The 20119-nt window shown below is 41.1% G+C and overlaps 1 protein-coding gene across 1 annotated transcript in view; it reads right to left on the bottom strand.

The window, feature by feature from the left end:
- Nucleotides 1-20119, bottom strand: part of LOC103681273 (carboxypeptidase A6) — a 284439-nt gene that overhangs the window by 19386 nt on the left and 244934 nt on the right. Inside the window, exons 3-6 of the mRNA XM_040625646.1 lie at nucleotides 18268-18392; nucleotides 11827-11941; nucleotides 9743-9844; nucleotides 7021-7125 (exon numbers count right to left, since the gene is read on the bottom strand). Coding sequence (XP_040481580.1) covers nucleotides 7021-7125; nucleotides 9743-9844; nucleotides 11827-11941; nucleotides 18268-18392 — 447 coding nt within the window. The remainder of the gene's footprint in view (nucleotides 1-7020; nucleotides 7126-9742; nucleotides 9845-11826; nucleotides 11942-18267; nucleotides 18393-20119) is intronic.

Consider the following 20119-nt stretch of genomic DNA (forward strand, 5'->3'; position numbering starts at 1 on the left):
TAGTATGTTGTAGTTTCATTTTCATTCAGTTCGATGTATTGGGATTTTATCTTTGATCCATGGATAAAGTAGACTGTGTATGGATATTTGTTATCTTTCTCCTTTCAATATGTAGTTTGAATTTTTTAAATATTTTTAAAAATTTTTAAATTTTAATTCCTATAAGTTAATATGTAGTGTTATATTCATTTCAGGTATATAATATAGTGATTCAATGGTTCTTTTTTTTCAAATGTTAAATTCTAGTTAAATATCCTGTAATACTGGTTTCAGGAATAGAATTCAGTGATTCATCACTTAAATATAACACCTAGTGCTCATCACAACAAGTGCCCTCCTTAATACTCATCACCCATTTAGCCCCCCCAAACCTCCCTCTAGTTTGTTTACATCGTCGTCAGAGACCATGGTTCTGTGGGATTTTTTCTTTTCTCTTCTTTTCTATTGTTTTCTTCCTTTCTCTCTTTTTTCTTTCCTTTCTCTCTTTCTCATTCATTCATTCATTCATTCATTTGCTGAGGTCTGTTTTTTGGCCCAGAATATACAGAACATAGGCCCTTGAAAATAATGTGCATTGTGCTGTTGTTGGGCAGAGTGATTTATAAATGTGGTTTAGGTCCTGTTGGTTCATGGTGGTGTTAAGTTCATATCCTTGTTGATTTTCAAACGATTCTCTGTACATTGGTTACGTAAAAACACCAAATTGCTGGGCGAATTCAGTCACAAGGGTGGGGAGGGTGTGGGGGTGGGGTGGGAGTGGTCACATCTTTGTGAGTTTACTCCAGGAGCCCTACCAGGTTCTCTCAGTGAAGAGCTGAGACAAATCAGATCATAAGGGTATGCTTTGAGCAAGAAAAGAAAAAGCAACAGTTCTGAAATTCACCAGAGTACCGTGTTCTTCTTAACAAGGCCTGCCCTCAGGGGAAACTAGTTAAACCTGAGCCTAATCTACTGGGATTTTACCAGAACATAACTGACCTGGGAAAGAGGAACACCCCACGCTGCGGAACCCCCCAGCCCCAGCAAGTTCTCCTCTCCTGCCTGAGGGGAAGGACTGGGCGCACGCAGGAGGTCACAACCTTGGGGCTCAGGGGCACTGGAGACAGACTAATTGGACTAAGGATGCCCCTGCCACACACCCACCACCCGCGATAGGCCTGTCACTGAAGGTAGTGCCCTATACCCGGCACAGCATGATCATGTCTGGCTCACAACTAAAAATTATAAGGCATGCTAAGAGGGTAAAAAACAGTTTTCAGAGACACAGCAAACATGAGGACCAGTTTCAGACATGGTGTAGATGTTGGAATTATGAGACTAGGATATTAAACAAAGATAATTAATATGCTAAGGTTTCTAGTGGATAAAGAAGACAGCATACCAAAACAGATCTGCAATGTGAGAGTTGGGAATTCTAGGACAGAATGAAAAATTGCTAAAATAAAAAACTTCATGTAACAATGTGATTGGAGGAAATAATGTCTATGAATTAAAAAAAAAAAAAAAGGAGGACACTAAACGGTAGATGCAGGAGGTTCAGAGCACACCAAGCATGATAAATACCAAAAAATCTGTACATAGGGGCATCTGGCTGGCTCAGTCAGAAGAGCGTGCGGCTCTTGATCTGGGAGTCATGAGTTCAAGCCCCACGTTGGGTATAGAGATTACTTAAATTAGTAAATCAAGTGAAGCATAAAATCTATACATAGGCATATCAAAAACTGCAGGAAATGAAGGAAACAACAAAAAGGGAAAAAGGATCCACTGGGAAAAACCACCTGACATACACAGAAATACAGATGAGACTACAAAGAAACTTCCCTTTAGAAACCGTACAACCAAGGAGTGGAGTGGAATAAAAAAGCCACCAAATTAAGAATCTGTCGCCTCTGAAGTTATCCTTCCAAAGTTAAAGAGAAATGACGACAATCACAGATCAAAAATTGTGGAATTTGTTGCTGACACCCCTGCCATGCAAACTATAAAAAACTTTCTTCGGGGCAAAGGAAAATGATACAGGCCACCTCCACCGAGATACACCTGCTTCCTGGAAGACATGGATTTAATGTGGAAAACAGGCTCCAGCGGACATCCATGAAAATATCAGACCCTGCCAGTTCTTTTTTTTTTTTTTTTCTTGTGTGTTGTTACAACTGAAAGTCTACTCTCTTGGTTGGTATCTCTGGGGACACCCTTCAGTGTGGTGCGCTTGCACCCCACCCCTCCCACACCAATAAAAGACAAAGACAGAGGAAGCTTCAGAGGGAGGAGATCTCTGGGACCAGGCTTCTGTGAATGGTGGGGGTGAGGGGGGGGATGAGGCTCAGCCAGGGACGGGTCCCCCTGTGCCTAACACCCATGCAGAGGAAAATGGCATGGCCCTGCTATGACCCTCTAGGTGTGCTATAGGACCAGGTGGGCTGACAGAGGCCCCAGCTCCAGGCTGTGCATCTATTCCCCCCATGCACTGTGTAAGTAGTTTCTTTTTCTGTCCATGCAATGAGCAAAGGAAGAGGAGGGTCTGCTAGAACTCAGGTGCCCCTCCCCCACCCCAACTGATGTCAGCCCCTCTGGCCAGGCACTGGTGTGTGTTGGAGACGGAACCCTCCTTGGGGTTCCAAGCACTTATTTGTGGCCCACAAGACACTGGTGATTGGAGACAGAGCCACGAGGCCCTTTGGAGCCAGCTGGTGGCCATGGAAATGTCTCTCCAGCCAGTTCTAGAGCAGCTGTGGGCTGCCCTGTTGGTGATACACGAAAGTGTGCCACACATGCCACGAGTCTCTGAGTTTCGCTGGGAGATCCTGGTGTGCACCGCAGTGGTGATAGTCCTAGTAAAGAGCGGACGCAGCTTAAGAAGACGAAGGGGGCAGTGTGCCCAGGGTGAAGTCTCTGAGAAAGGCGTGCAGGAGACAGGTGCAGAGACACAAGCCTGTGAAGCTGTCGCATCTCCTGTGCAGAAGGCCAGTCCTCTCCCACTACAGATTCTCGCTCTGGAGGTCCTGAACAAAACTCACAGCTATTTCTCAGTGAAAGACGCTGCCCAACTGCTGAAGGGAATTGGGGAAAGCCCGCCTAATAGCCCTTCCCCGCCGACTGATGAAAATCCCATCTCCAGAGCATCACAGGAAGATGGAGAACCGCCCGCGAGGAAAATAACGGAAGGCTCCAATGCCAGCCCCGATGTTCAGGGAAGTCAAGGCCCGCGGGCCCAGGAGATCGGCAGTGGCGGGCAGAGAGAGCAGGAAGAGGCAGAGGAGGAAGGCAGGCCAGAGCTTCCCAGCCCAGGAGTGCAGCCGGCTGCGGGTGCGGACAGAAGCCAACTCCAGAGCCTAGGCCAGATCATGCTGAAGATGCTGCACGTGCTGGAGCTCGTTAGACATCAGCTGGATGGTGCGGGCTCCGAAGGACAGGGGAGGAGGGAGGCGGCTACTGGCCCCATCCACCCGTCAGCCCACTACCAGAATGGCTCCCCTCTCGGCGTCCACGTCCCTGTGCCCTCGGGCGGGGGCCCAGAGAAAAAAGGAAAGCTGTCCAGGGAACTGATGAAGCAAAACAAGATAACTGCAGAGCTCAGAAAACAAGTAGCAACCTACCAAGCTGAGGAATTAAGTTTGCGACTTCAAAACACCCTCCTGGACAGTGAGATTAACAAGGTCCGGCAGCAGCTCAAAGTACAGCCTGAGACGTGGGAAGAGCACATCCTGCAACTGGAGAGAAAGCTGGTGGAGGAGCAAACCCTCCGCCTGGAAGTGGAGAACGAACTGATCAAGATACGCAGGAAGGCCGATGAGGCCAATTGGAACTTCAGCCTCTACAGGAAGATGGCTGAGGACCTGAGCAAGGAAAGGGAGAAGATCTGCTCCTTGCACGAACGGGACATCCTCGTGTATGAGAAGAGGAGTGACCAGAGCCAGAAGGCTGCTTGGAGGGCCGAGAGGGAGCTCAGAAAGCTGAGGGAAGAAAACCGTTGGCCGGTGCAGAATCTGGTCAACTTGGGGCCCAGGGTCCAGCCTGTCCCATGGGGGCCTCCTGCTCCTGTTCTGAGCACAGCCCCCAGACGCCCTCAAGGGCCAGGGGCTCTCCTGAATCCCCAGAGGCCCCAGCAGGGAGCAAGGGTGTGCCCGGAGGGCTCAAGGGCCTCGGGTCCCCTGCAGGTCTGACTCAGCTTCCCAGCAGCCACCAAGGTCCGCAACCAGAGCACAGCAGCTGTTGTGCCTCCCCCTTAAGCCATACCCACTGCTCCTTTTAGTTTAAACCCACCCTAGTATTTAACTGATGCTACATAGTTCTTAGTGAAGTTCCCTATAGCCCTAGGAGAGAGAGTATTACTCAATGTTTGTTAAACATAAAAAATAAAATAAAAATACCAAATTGCTGATACTACTGCTGAGAGTTGATTTTATTAAGGGACTATATGCCAAGCACTCCGTTACGTCTTTTACATGGATTATGTCATTTAATTTTCCCAATAACCCAGTGTGTCACACATTACTGAGCTTCAGAGAGGTTAAATAACTTGCCCCAAGACCACACAGGTAGTAAATTTCAGAGCTGGCATTCCAACCCAGGGCTATTTAAATCTTTGACATTCCTTTCCTCCTAGTCCCTAGTACCACCATTAGTGGGAAGGGGGCTTTAAATCAAGATGACAACATCTCTTTCAAGCCTGCAAAGTGTAAATATCAATCCACTCCAGTCACTGCCACTGCTTTGGCAGCCTCACTGCTTCCACAAGGACACAGAGACAAATGACCCCAAGGTTTCTTTTCCCAGTTTCTGGTTGTTGCCCTGACATAGATGGGAAATTTAAGTGATTAAGTGGAGGAGCAAGTGGACAGCCAGAAACAGCGAGAGTTAGAGAGGCGTGGAAAGAGTAGCAGAGATATGGAAATGTCCAAACTCAGGTGCATGCTTGAGGATGGCCTGGTGAAAAAGGGATGAGGTCTTACTTATCTTTGGTGAAATGGAGCTTAATCCTAATTGATGCTTCTTTTTCTTGCTCTAAAACCAACAACCCTTGATTGATTTTCATTATGTTTCATCCTTTTTCTGTGGTTACACTGTGTTCTCCTCTTTCTTGGAAACTTAGCTTGGGTATAGGGCTGCAATATATGGCTGTACAGATCGTGCACTGTGAAAATTCAGGTGGTACCATTTATATCCTATGAGATGATTTGACAAGTCATCTCCCAGAAATCTTTCCACATCATTATCACTGGATTCTCATTATTCCCAATCATTAACAAATATTTGAAGACTGGTTAAGTGCCAGGTATTTTTCTTGGTTCTGAGGTTTTAGCAATGAACAAGATTGAGTCTCTGCCTTTGGCATTGGTACAGGAAGAGACAGACATCCATATGAACCAATAATATAAGTTTAGGTGTTATAAAGAAGTCGCACATGTGGGGGTGAGGTAAAATGTTTGGGAGATACATTCTTATATCTGTCAATAATAGATAGGACCAGAGTTATTAATAATAGATGTTCTATACTTAGCCATTTTTCCTCCTTTTCTTTTTGAAACTTAAGATAGCAGACAATATGTTGCAACAGATATTTAACCCAAGATAATAGAATTAGTTTCTTTTCTTAAAAGATTTTACTTATTTTAGAGAAAGAGCGTCTGTATGAGCAAGGGGAAGGCCTGAGGGGGAAAGCTAGAAGGGGAGGGAGAGGGATAAGCAGACTTCATACAGGGCTCGGATACTGACACAGGGCTCGATTCTACGACCCTGAGGATCATGACCTGAGCCGAAATCAAGAGTTGGATGTTCAATCACCCAGGTGCTCCTAGAATTAATTTCTTATCAGATTTTGCATTTGTCCTACCAGGATGAAATGTTAGTTTAAGAGAACATGAATTCCTTAATACACTGAGTGGGAATGGCTTAAGAATTTTTATTATTACATCTTATTTATAAAATTAAGGATACGTATGTGGGCATGGTAGTGGCAGTGAGGCAGATTTTGCAAATTTAGTACATTTTTGACACTTGTGAGGTATACTTTCCTAAGACTAGGAGAGCTCTCAAAATCACAAACCTCAGCAGGGCACCTAGTTTTCCCCCAAAACACAGTGAAATAGAACTAAAATATTTAAACATCTTTTGTATTCTTGATGGTTCCTTATAAATACAGGACTAAAGAAGTTTGTAGGGTTATTTTCTGGCTTAGAACCTTCATTACCTCAGATTTCTTCGCTTTCATTAACAGTTCTAGTGGTTGATTTTCTTTTAAGAATCTTCAAAAAAATACAGAGGAGTTTAAAAATAACCGTGAAAATCATTGCATTCAGGATGATGAATAGAAAATATCAAAACATATTAAGATGTTGGTCCATGAGATTGGCTCAAATGACCCATGCTTGGAATAGGGACCCACTTGATACTCTAGCCTCAGAAGACTTATGATTTAAATGAGGCCTCTGATAAACATATCATAATAAAAAAAAAGAAAAAGAAATCTCCACGAATCGTCAATCATTAGAGTTACTGAAAAATACTAAAACTGAGAACGCCAATCCACAGATGCGAAGGGTCTTTGGTATTATATTACAGATCTATAGCAGGAAAGCAAAATACAATCGTTTGCTCATCCCTTTATTGTTATAGCATATGTGAGATCATTGTGATAAGTGGTATAGAATTTTCCAAGTTGGATATTGTATGAGAAACTGCTCTGGGGCACCATAAATTAGATGTTTAGCCTTTTACCATATATCAGCTACCTGGTTGGTTCCTAATTTGTCCACAAATTCAAAAATGCTCAGAGACTCTGATCCTTTCTCTTTTATGAGGGTTGGTAACTTCAATCTCCAAGGCAGAAGTGAGGATAAACTGAGCCAGAGGTATGAGGGGGTCTTCAGAACCATGAAAGTAACCCACCAAAATCAAGGTGTTATCATTCAGTCAGGTATTGCTGGCTTCAAGTTTCCAGTTTTGCTCCTTGAGCAGAATGAAAACACATGGGAAGCATCAGTTAGCTGAAATGGACATTGTATAAAGGGTTTAACTTACTTCTTTTACAAACCACTGACAAAAGGCAGGACCAATCCATTCTCTTGCATGAATACCACAGTCTATCCAGACAGCTCTTTTGTAAGTTCGTGATCTTCTGCCCAGCTGAAAACAAGAGTATTCATAGTAACCAACTCAGGCTTTTATTTTTAAGTTCACTGATCAGCATAATTTAATTACATTTCAGTATAGTTCTTCACTATAGGTTGAGTCATTAGATAACCCACAAAAAAGATAAAGAAATTTCCTATCTATTTCAGAAGTCCAGGCCTGTTTATGCAGAAATAATAAATTTATTGCCTTAATTACAAATCTAACGGGAAAATAGACAAAAAAGAGCAGTCCCTTAAATAGGTTTGCTTCTCTTTTTCCCCCCAAAGATTTTATTTATTTAATTATCTATCTATCTATCTATCTATCTATCTATCTATCTATCTATCTATCATCTATCTATTGAGACAGACAGACAGACAGACAGCGAGGGCATGTGTGTGACCAGGAGAAGGGGCAGAGGGAGAAGGAGAGAATCCCAAGCAGATTCCACACTGAGTGAGGAGCCCAATACAGGGCTTGATCTCATGACCCCAAGACCATGACCTAAGCTGAAATCAAGAGCTGGGCGCTTAACTGGCTGAGCCACCCAGGTGCCCCAAATTTGCTTCTCCTTTAATATAATATGTGATTGCTAAGTAAAATGCTAAATTCCCCTTCCTCCTAACCCCCTCCTCTAAGAGAATCAGAATTGCAAGGAATATTTCTTAAAGCAATAACTATGTTTTAAATTTTTTTTAAAGATTTTATTTATCTGAGAAAGAGAGAGAGTGAGCAGAGGAGCAGGGGGAGGGGCAGAGGGAGAAGCACACTTCCTGCTGAGCACAACACAGGGCTCGATCTCAGGACCCTGGGATCATGACCTGAGCTGAAGGCAGGCACTTAACTGACTGAGCCCCCCAGGCGCCCCAGCAATAACTATGTTTTATTGGTGGACTAAGTCAAATTTTATTACAACACGATATGGGAAAGCAAAACAAATTGATTTATAGAATCAAGTGACAGATTTTTCTTTATAATCTTATTATATAAATATTACTTAAATGTGGTTTCTAACTCAGTAACAAATAAGCAGCTATTAACATTATATTCATAGGGAACTTAGTTTTCATTCATTATTTCACTCAACTAATACTTCAGGAAATCCTTTTTGGTTATTGTGCTTGACACTGAAGATTCAAAAATGAAAAGATAAGATGTTTATATGCTAGTAGGGAGTGCAGACATGGGAGCAATCAATCATTGTGATGTGGACATGCGTAAGTTGCTTAGGGAACATGAGTATTATGTCTAATTTTCCCAGGGAATAAAAGAAGGTTTTTCAGGGGAGGAACACTTGAGTACTTGGGTAAAACTTGAAGCTTGCCCAGCAGACAAGTTGGAAGAAGGCATCTCAAGCTTGGAAGAGAATTTGGGCACATCCTCTTTGAAGAACTGTTTTTGGGGTATGAGGAAGAAATGGCAGATGAAGCTGGACACAGAGGCAGAGAATGTGTGAAATCCCTAGGTCTTATGTAAAAGAGATAAGGCTTCATCGTGTATTTCATGGGAGAGGTGTGTGTATGTGAGATAGACAAGGGCACGAGCCCAAGGTCATGCTGACAATAGTGACGGATGAGGGTATGAGAAGGGAGAGGACAGGGACTTGAAAGGAATTTGCTCTATACTGAGGCCTTTATTGCAATGGTCCATGGAGAAGAGATCCAGAGATAAGTTAGGGTAAGTGTAGGCAAGACAAGAGAAAGAAGTGGAACAGATCCAGAAGATATGTAGAAGAAAGGATTGTCAGTTTTTGGTGGTAGATTTAAAGGAAGTGGTAAAAATAAGGGAGAGGAATTTAGGATGATGTTCATGCTTCTTGACTGCAATCACAGTGGTGCCATTCTTAGTCTGAGGTGCTTTTGTGAACATTGAGATGAGAAGGTCAAGTAGGCAATGACATCTGAATGCAAAGCACCAGAGAGTGGACCCCTACTAAATAGAAAGGTCTGGATGATTCTTGAAACCATGGGGTGGATGTGTCCATCTAAAGAGGATGGTAGAAGGAGAGCATGGAGTTTGAGCAGAGGGTCCCGGATGATCAGAACACATGGGAAGGGCAGGAGGAGAGGAACCAGTGAATGAGACTGCAGGGTATGGTCAGAGAGATAGGAGGAGACCCAACTAGGAGTCATTGTTGGTCTTGGCAAGAGAAGTTTTAGAGGATCCATGGGGGCAAAGGCCAGTGAGTCAAGGTCTGAATGGGAGGTAAGGAAATAGAAACAGTGACATAGGGAAATCTTTTCACATGTTTGGCTGAGAAGGGATAGAGAACTCTGGGTCAGTAGCTAGGAGAGAATGCAGGGTCAGGGGCCGGGAAGGGCATATACCTTCTTACACATTAATGTAGTTTTGCACTGGTTCATCTTAAGTAGCACCAGCTCACAAATAATTTTGAATGCCATTATTTTTAAGTGCATCAGTAACTCTGAATATGTTGGAAACAGCATTCCCTGGAATACTCAATGGCAAAAATTATATATGGTCCAAAAATCTAAGGGGAATTTTTTCTTAAATTATCCGATGATGTTTAATATAGGATGCTATGAAAGACCATTTCATTTTCCCCCCATAAGTCAAACTTGAAAAAGATGAATGTTTACTAAATATTTTGTTAATAATTTATTTTTACCTTTAAAACATAAAGAGACCTTCCCTCATACGATTTTCCAATGGAGAACATGCGAATGAGGCCTGAATGAGTTTTATTTAGATGATGCATCCAATTTTGAATCTAAAAGCAAATAAATAAAAACCATGTCAGACTCTCCCAATTATGGAGCTTTCAGAGAACAAAAGGTAACAAAAGGCAACAATAGGTCTCAGAGCTCAAAGAGCATACATCAGTATAAAACTGAACAAAAATCAGTCTTGTGTTCTTAATTTTCCTTAAGATACTCAATATTATATTTTCTGTCTTTACAAATAGTAGCTTCATGTCTTTATATTGTTCCCTTTCTAATGTATACCATCTACTACTGTTTATCATCAGCATCTTGATGGCAGAGCTGTATAGAAAATTCATCAATGTGTTCTGGGTTCTTTTTGAAAATAAAAATTTATTTCCATTCACCCCCAAGTATGTAAGAGGAAAAGAAATCAGCTTCATGAAAACCATGCAAACTACTTGAAAGGGTCTATTAAAGTCCCATATATTGTAATTTGCCACTGAACAGAAGATACTAAGAAAAAAGCATTGTCTTCTGCATTTAAAGGTTATTCAAGTCACACATCAGAGGGCATACTCTGAATAATTTCCCCAGTAACGGTGATACATTTGCATTGATCCAGTCACACACACTCATCTGTCATCAGAAGAAGGTATATTTGAGATGGATGAATAAGGTACTTAGAAATATGGATGACATTTCTGACTTAAAAGCCTTACCAGAAGTAAGGAAGTCACACAAAAGTGTCCCTTTAATCCATGATGTGCAACAGAGTCTGTTCTGAAAAAAATAGATTTTGAGAAGTACCCATGCTTTCTTTTCTATTCTTATTTAGTCTAATGTGCAGCATATATATATAGATATCTATATCTATATCTTATGTGTATGTATGTATGTATATATATATCTTATGTGTATGTATATATGTATATGTATGTACATATCTATAGATATATTTAAAAAGTTTTTTTCTAGTGCATTTTATAGCACTTCCATGTGCCAAGCTATCTAAAACCTTTCCATTGCTTCTAATTTCAAGCTTCTAAAACATATGTTGAAACATGAAATATATGAAAATAATTTGGAAAAGAAAGTCATTATCAAGAGAACAAAATATTCTCCTTAGAATATAACAGGATCCCATTAATTCTATGCCCGACATTCCTTTGCTCAATTCAGGGGAAGCATGGAAAATCTATGTACTTATTCATTTATTCATTCTGTCATCACCGCCTATTTGGAGGTCTCTATTTGTTCGCCACTGGGATTATAGTGGTGAACAAGAAAGAAATGGCCTGCCGTCATGGAACTTGCAGCTTATGAGGAGAGACAAGCATTAATCAAATGATCCTATAATTACATACGTAAAAACTATGATAGATACCATAGCCACGTGCTGTGGGTACATGTAATATGCTAGAGTTGGAGGTGGGGAGTTCTAATTCCATCTTCGAGAGTAGAAAACAGCCATCTTTTTGCTTGAGCTGAGATTCAAAGAGTAACTAGCTATCGTCCAGGTGACCAGTAAAGTATGTGGTGGTAGGAATGAGTTTGTTGTAGAATAAATAATAGGAAGAATAAATGACAACACGTTAAAAGGCCCTGAGGTTCCACAAATAAGGCTTGGCCTTTGGGAGGTCTCAACTTGTGCAGAGGCTATGGGGCAAGCATCAACTTTCACTCCCCTCCTCATCCAAATCATTGCCCTCAAACCCTGACTAGATCTACCTTCCATGGCTTTTTAGTTAAGGTTTTCACAGCTCCAATTATAGCAACATTACCTCACTTTTCCATTGCCCTTCCCATATCCTTTGTAGGGGTGGGTAGGGTAAAGCAAATGAAATTGAAATAATTTCACTACTTCTTATAAAGTCTTAATAATGGAAGAAATGATGAACTGAGGTGGCTGGGCAATATAAGAGCTTTATGTATTCTTCACATGGCCCCTGCCTCTGTCTTCATGCTTTTCTCCCAACCATTAGACCTAAATGATAAAGACGCATTTATTAAAAAAAAAAAAACAATGAAAGCTCCTCTGATTACATACTTCTTCTAAGGAGTGATAAACTTCATAATTATATCCAGACAGGTATCTTCGATTTCTCTGGGTTCGCAAACTGCTTGCCTTTTCCAGTGTGTTCTGAAGATCTTCTATGAGGATCCTGGATTTGAAATGATAGACGTGATAAAAACTGAATGGAGATCACATAAAAATCAGGCAATTTGAAATGGAAATTATGCATCTATGAAAAAGAGGATAGCAAATATTGACATTTCTTAAAGTACCAAATGTTGGGAAAATGTTCTCTTTTCGGAAATAGAAGCTGTTAAATTGGGTAATGAATATAACATGTAAAATTATAGGCAGATGTTCTCAAATAATAATTACTAGCATTGATTGAACAGCTACAAGAACTGAATGATGGGTATGAGCATTTACATTTATTGAGTACCTATTTAGACACCATGCTATGTATTTTATGTATACGAGCTTAGTTAATAACCATATGAGGTAGATTTTTTTTGTTACCTCCGTGTTACAAACAGGGAAAATGCACCCCCAAGGGTTAAGAACCTACCAACATCACTCTGCTAGTGATTTGAACTCAGAATGTGAACAGAGCCAGAATTTGAACTCAGAATGTGAACCTGAATTCTAGTCTTTAGACTCTAAGTCCCGTGTGCCATAATGAACACCAAAACAAGACAACACACACAGAAAAAGTTTGCAAAGGTTTAACAAAATGTTTAAATGTTTACAAAATTGAGCTGTGGTGTATTGCTTTTGCATTATTTCCAAGGTGGTCAGACCTTCTAAATATAAACAAGTGCAACTTGTTTCCACTCAAGGTAAGAGCAATTCCCCACATTAATTACCAGAAAGTTAAGAAACTCCGATGCTGATACATCTGTTTGTTTAGCTCCTGATAAAGCAACCATTGTTCCCTTTAGAAAGGCAATACTTTCCCAGGAGTTTCAGTACACAAAACTATGCCTCTTAACTGATTAGATTCTTTATCATTTATCATTATTAATTGATAAATGACTTAACATATTACCAATTACAGCATGAAATGCCCAGAGAACTATCAAGATAATTCTAATGGAGAATTGCTCCTGCAATGGATTTATCTTAATATTTTCTAGTCAAGTTTGCTAGTGTTGTCACCAAAGTAGGAAAATGATAAAGGTTTTCAGTTTCAAGTTGTATGTAATCATTCTAGTTGGATATTAGCTTCTGTGATGAATAAACTCTTAAACTTCTCAGTCTTCTTTTAAAGTCTCCAAGTGCCCCAAATAGAACTAGTTGTTGAATTCCCTAGTATTTGCCTATCCATTTAAGCCAGTGATTCTTAAGCTGCATTGCTTTAAAGTCACCTGTGAGCTTTAAAAAACATGCCACCCCGGGGCACCTGACTGGCTCCATTGGAAGTGTGTGTGACCCTTCATCTTGGAGCTGGGACCTGGCGCACTATGTTGGGTGTGGAGATTACTTAAAAATAAACAAGCAAACTTAAAGAAATATGCCACACTGGGCCCAACATAGACAACAATAGGTATCAGTCCTTTTTAAAAGCTCACCAAAGTGATTTTAATATACTGTCGGGATCAAATTTAGTCTAACGATCTGGAAGCCACTGATTTAGGCTAGTTAAATCTGGAAACTCACTGGTATCAGTCCTCTCAAGTTCCATATTAAATACAAATGAAGAGAATGGTAGAATATGGCTGACCCTTTTTTCCTTTTCCTCTTTTGAGTGTCTGTGCTGGATATGGTCAACTGCCTACTCTCCTTACAGACTTCCTGTACCGCAGGGGCTGGGGAGCCAAAGCTTACTTTTTTCTTGACTCTCTTGCAACCTTGATTCTGGGTACAGATTTGTAAATGCTGGTAAGATAGGAAGTTAAGAATGAGGCGGAGGTGGAGGTGGCTCTCCTGCTGTTACTGTGGCCATGTCAAGGTCATGGAGACATGACTGTTGAGAGGTAGTTGGAGTTGCTGAACTCAGCACTCCCCTGTCTAGTCGCCAGCTTTACAGCCCTAGAGGTAGTCATGGTAACAACAGTGGTGGCTGGAACAGCTTCTGGACCTCTGGACCATCCCATTAGGGAGAAGTAAATTCTGTTTGATTTAAGCCATTGTGTTTGGGGACCTGTTATGGGTTGAATTGTGTCCCTCAGCCCCCCAATTTATATGTTGAAGTCCTAACCCCCAGCACCTCAGAATGTGACCTTATTTGGAAACAGGACTGTTGCAGATGTAATTAAACTGAGGTCACCAGGATATACTTTCATCCAATATGACTGGTGTCCTTATAGAAAGAGAAAATTCAGTTTGGGAAGATGAAAAAGTTCTAGAGATGCATGGTGCTGATGGTTGCATAATGTGAATGTACTTAATGTCACTGAATTGTATATTTAAAATGGTTAAAATTGTACATTTTATGTTCTATATATTTTACAACAATTTTAAAAAACGGGGGGAAATTAGGACACAAAGACACACATAGAGGGAAGATATGAAGAGGCAAAGATGGCTGTCCTGTCTACAAACCAAGGGAAGAGGCCTGGGACAGATCCTTCCCTCACAGCCCTCAGAAGGAATCAACTCTGCCCACACCTTGATTTCAGTCTTCTAGCCTCTAGAATCATGAATCAATAAATTTTTGCTTTTTAAGCCAGCCAGTCTGTGGTATTTGTTATGACAGCCCTAGCAAACGAATACAGGTCTCTGTTCAATAACTAGACCGTATCTTAATACAGGCCTTAAAAGACCAATCTGGAAATTAAAATAATTGTGGTGTGACAGTTCTAGTGCCATTTTCCTTGTCAAGTAGTCAACACCAGCAGATTGATGAGAAGGAGCCCAATAGCATTTGTAAGTGTTGTATTTTCTTAGTCCTTTATGGCTGATTATTATTCCTATCCTAGTTGCATACACTCGTAGGGTAGTAACTAGAGCTATCGAGAACTTTCCAAGTGATGTCAACACTCAGTATAAAACCACCCCCCCAAAGCTTCCAGGGTGGGTGAGGGGGGCTCGAAATTTGAAATTCTACTGCCAGTTTTTACAGGTATTTAATTTATAAAATGATTCAATTTTTTATAAGAGAATGAGTCATCTCATCTGTCATGTCATTGAGAGGGGATGATTACCTAGGGGCTAGACACACGGGGTCACATTATCTTTGCCTCAAAGATGGCTACGGCTATATATTATGTATAGTTGTACAGAGTTAATGATAATCTTTTGAAAATACCCCAGGCTATAATAATAAAAGTCAATTAAAATGATCTCTACCTACTGCCCTGTGGAATTTAATTGACTCTTATGTGTTATTATCTTGGGACCAAAAAATGAATAATTCTAAATGATTGTCCTCCATGAGGAGACAACTGATTTTAAAACATTAATTTTTTTTAGATTCCATTCTCTGTGACATAAAGTGTGATATTTTATTCTATATCAGTTCCACATGACCTATATTTAAAGGCAGGAAATAGAGACTTGTTAAAATAACTGGTATATTCCCTTCTACTGAATTATAATTAATGAAGCACGTGAGTTGTTGCTGAGCACCTATAGATATAATTACCAAGCTCCTTCCTTCCAGGCATTCAGAGAATCAAAGCACGCCTTCAAAGTTGGAGTGATGACGAAAATGTGTTCAATATGAACAATAGTTTTATGCACAGCTGTGACTCTACCCTGTTCTAGAAGCACAGATAAAATACCTTTCTGCAAAAAGCATATTGGTACTTTAATAAGGCTGTAATTATCTTTCTGGCAGGGAAGTATTTGTGTGGACCAGGGAGGAACGTCACTGCTACTTTGCACGCTGTGGCTCAGCCTTCCAGAGGCTAAGGCTTTTACCATTGACTCACAGGGCCACGAGCCCATCCCAGGCCTTACCAGACATCATCAGGGATCTTCCTGCCAGTTTTAACAGCACAACCATTTGCTAAAAAGTTGGAGCAATTGAGGTTAGTCACTTACGATCATGCCTCTCAGCCCTGAAATCCTAGGTCTCCAAGTGAAAGTATGTCACTCCTTCCCATGTCATTAATTCACTACACTGCCCTTCTCCCCTCAGATCCTGCATTGGTTCTTCATCACTCCACCACTTCCTTTTCCTTTGTGCCTGCTGGAAGCCTGCTTTCACTGTAAATACTTCCTATATTCTCATCTTTTCAGAGAACTCTCTCTTCTCATATTCTTGCCCTGGCAGAAGTTGGACTCTCTCAAAGACAGATTCTTTTGTGGCTTTCTCTTCTGCCACTCCACCTATCGTGGGATCAGAAGGGAAGGAGGTCAGCATTCTTCCAAACCCCCATTTCTCCTTCCCCATCAATCTACTTCTAGAAAAAGCCCATTTGGGCTTTGGCATCATGCCATTCCTTGTTTCTTTCCTCTAAGTCCTGGGTACTCTGAAATTACTGTCCCAGGAGCACATTCTGTCTCTTTATCTCTAATCTTGCCATCACCCAAGGAGATTCAAAACTGCTGTGTTGATTCTCTGGTGATTTAGTCCATCCATTCTCGACTACATCAGCCTCAGTGATTTATACTCCATTTTAGCCAAATCCTCCATGACTATCCCTTGAATCTTGTCACCAGCCATAAATGTTCTATACCAGGGCTCTTAATCTCAGCCTACACTTTGTCAAAATTTTCTTCCTTCTGTTTCTTTTTTGCCTCAATCATGCTATATCTGCTTTCAATACAAAGATGCTTATACCCTTCTTGATTCTTCCGTTTGACTCCATCATTCCTCCTAGACTCTTCTCCTTTGCTATCCAGATTTGGCACCATGGATGAATACTTGAGCTAGTTTCCCACTAGAAACCTCAACTTCCTTGCCATCCTGACCTTTCCATGGTCCTAACCCAACAAAACCTCAACTCTGTATGAGCACTACAATCTCCCTTCTTTTCAACAACCACTTTTATTGGTTCTTACCCAGTTTTTCTCTTGGTAACCTTTCTTCAGCCCCTGTTTCTTCCCTTTCAGTAGATTATTTTGCTTCCTAGTCCATATAGAAAATTTAGCCATTAGTTATGATTTCTTTCAAGTTGTTGACTCTCCTTTTTATAATCTTAACTATGCTCACATTTACCTCTTCAGTCTTACTGGATAAGTATCCTTCCTAGGGCTCAAACCCATCCCTCCATTGGTGCATTCTAACCTGCACCATCAATGTCTCCTTCCCCACTGGTTCCTCCCCTCAGCCTACAGACATACCAAAATTGCCCCCTTACTCCCTAACCTCCCAAATTTCAAGCAGTCATTGATGTTGCATCTCCTTGTAGTCACTCCTGATTCTCTACCTCTCTCCTTATTTTAATTTCTAAGAGCAGTAGTCTGCTTTGCTTCTCCACATTCTTACCTTTTATTCACTTCTGTCTCTGTCTTCTGTTCCTGACAATCTAATCCCACATCCCAACATGAGAGTTACCAACACAATTTCCATTGCCAAATCCAAAGGAAACTGGTCAGTCCTTTTCTTGCTGAATATTACTGCACCACTTGGCACCACTAATGTTCTCCCTCTTGAGAGTCTCTCATTTCTTCTTTGACTCCTGTGACTATCTTCTGTTTGCTCCATTCTTACTACTTAACTATTCCTTAAAAACAAAAAACAACCACAAACAACCCAAACCAAATACTTCAAGATATCGAAATCTACTTGAATCTATCTACTCTACTGCCCCAGCTAGAAGATTTGGGGCTGTCCTCGATTTCTTCCTCCCCACATCCAACCAAGTTCAGAGTGCAGGTGGTTTTGCCTATTAACTATTTTTTTGAATACTCTCCTGATCGCACTACTCTGGTCCCGACTCAAGGCCTCGCAACCTCTTACTTGGACTATTATTGTAGTCTCCTATTGCCCCTTCACCCCAGTTACACCTGGCTCCCTTGGTTACATCCTCCAAGTGTGTAGCACCACACACTAGATAGTCTGAGCTCCTAGCCCTGTACACAACAGACTTCCCACAATGCTGTCTTCCCTCAACCTCTCCAGCATCTTTATTTCTACTCCCTGTGTTTGTACACTAATAACACTCAACCACTTCAGTTCCCCAGACAGGCATTATACTGCTTCTTCCCTTTGCTTGCACTGTCCCCTCTGCCTGCAAGTCCCAAGGCTCATCCTGTGCTTAGTTGTCATTTCTCCTGCAGAAAGCTTTATCTGCTTCTGCATTCCTACCCACTTTCTAGGTATCGCTAGGCGGCTCTCCTTTCCTCACACAGAAAAGATCTCCTGTGTTTATACCGACCACCGAATGGTAATGGTGAAATGATATGCCAGTGTGGTTCTACTCCCCTCCCCCATTACACTAATAAGCTCATCAAAGGTGCTGTTTTTGCAGTCTGAAAAATAGTACCAGAAATGCTGTTGTAGGTACTCAGTAAATAACCTGAATAGAGCTCTCATTCAGTTCAGTTTAGTAGTAATGAATTAAGCAAGTGAAAAAGAATGCTTACTTGTACTGGATGTTGGCTTCCTGTAAGAACGCTAACAGGGCTTGGGAACCATTTTGGGGAATATGGACATCAGTAACTGCTCCTTTTGATACATAGGAGATACTGCTGGGCTGCCACAGGTCCACCTGTAGTGCAGGAACCAACCTATAATTCATATTCCGTGCAGGTGGGGAAAGATCTGTGTCACAATGTGAAACATGTCATCTTATTTACATTCAGAAACACCAAACACATTTGGACTTAGACTCAATGCTTTTATCAGCAGGGTAAAACTCTTTTTTCGTTTTGAATTAGGTCTCCAAATTACATCATATCCATAATGGAATTTGATCATAATTTATAACTAACAGTTTAAAGACCAACATACACTAAAGCCATCAGGTAAAAATTAGATAAAATAGTTTAAAGTATGACTTTGATATTCTTGAAAATTATTACACAAATACTTGAATATGAGAAAGAAAGATATAAATTACCTTTTACTTTACTATACAACCAAACTATGGTAGCGTGGCAACATTTGGTAACTTGAAATGGAACACTCTCCAGGTATCTCCTCCTCCCCCGACATACACCTTTTACAAATTCCTACTCAGCCTTCACGTGGCAATAGAGACATCCCTTCCTCAGGTTGGACTTTTCGGCTAGGGTAGTCTTGTCAGAGCTCTCAGAGCAACTCGTGCTTCTTTTTCATTCCCTAATTTCATCTAATCGCAATGTAAGCTCCATTTGGTTACCACTTCTTTTCAAGTGCCCAGCATGGTGCCTTGTGTACATCAGCAACTCACTGTCGCATACGTGTAGACCCCATGTAATAGTCACTATACATTCACACCATGTTCAGTGTTTTGCAGGAAAACAGGAGCCAGCCGTGTCTGTTTGTCTTACTGTAGTGTTCCCAGTGCCTTCTCTAGTGCTTCACAACCAATAGCTAGTGTTTCACATTCATTGAAAGAATTACCAAACTCAGCTGGGAGGGAAGAGAGTTCTATCTACAGTTTTTGATTAGGCCCAGTTTGCCTTTACAGTCATGTCTCTGTCTTTTCTGTGTTTGGGACTCTTCTCTTCCTGCATTTTCAGCCTTAGTCTGTTACAGGGCCTTGATCTCTGATAAGATTTAGTTACTTGATCTTCACTTAGGTGTCAGTGTCTCCATTCTGTTAGGGAACTCTAGAAGACCAAAAATACTTTGTGACTCAAGGAAATGACACCTCTGGTGGGATAATTTAATCTTGAACAGGATAGAGAGGCATTTGTTTTGGGGATAAAGAGTCTACCTGTTTTGTTTGTTTGTTTGTTTGTTTGTTTAAGCAGCCGACTGTTCCTCTAAGTTGCAAGGGCAAATATGACTCAGCTAACATGGTAGTCCAACAGTCATAGAAAAACAGAAGTGTGGGGCTGGAAGGGATGCTGAGAGGTCATTTGATCCATCTGTCAGCCCTTGGGCAAGGATACATCTAGGACTGAACAAACCTGTCCCCAATAGATGTACGCAAGCCACATCTTTCAAGTCACCAAAAGAGGAGAGCTGACAACATCCTAATGGTAACTCATATCCACATTTAAGAAGACTGCAGATGTTTTTCTTGATCCCTTACACTTCAACACTGCTTCAATTTTTCTTGATCCATTTTTCAGTAAGGGATGGCTGGTTTCTTGCCTTTGTTAGATAAAGTGCATTGGTATCTTTCACTTTTCTCTATATGTTAGGTTTTCTGATCCTTTAATCATCTTTGAGACCTGCCTCTAAACCCATTACAGAGATAGCTTTTTGATATTAAGGTTTGCTGCCATCCCTTAATGCCAGTAGAGATGAGGAAATAGTGCTGTATTTGGAGGGTAGAGAGCCATC

The sequence above is a fragment of the Ursus maritimus genome, unplaced genomic scaffold (genome assembly GCF_017311325.1).
Source record: "Ursus maritimus isolate PB19 unplaced genomic scaffold, ASM1731132v1 scaffold_9, whole genome shotgun sequence".
NCBI lineage: Eukaryota > Metazoa > Chordata > Mammalia > Carnivora > Ursidae > Ursus > Ursus maritimus.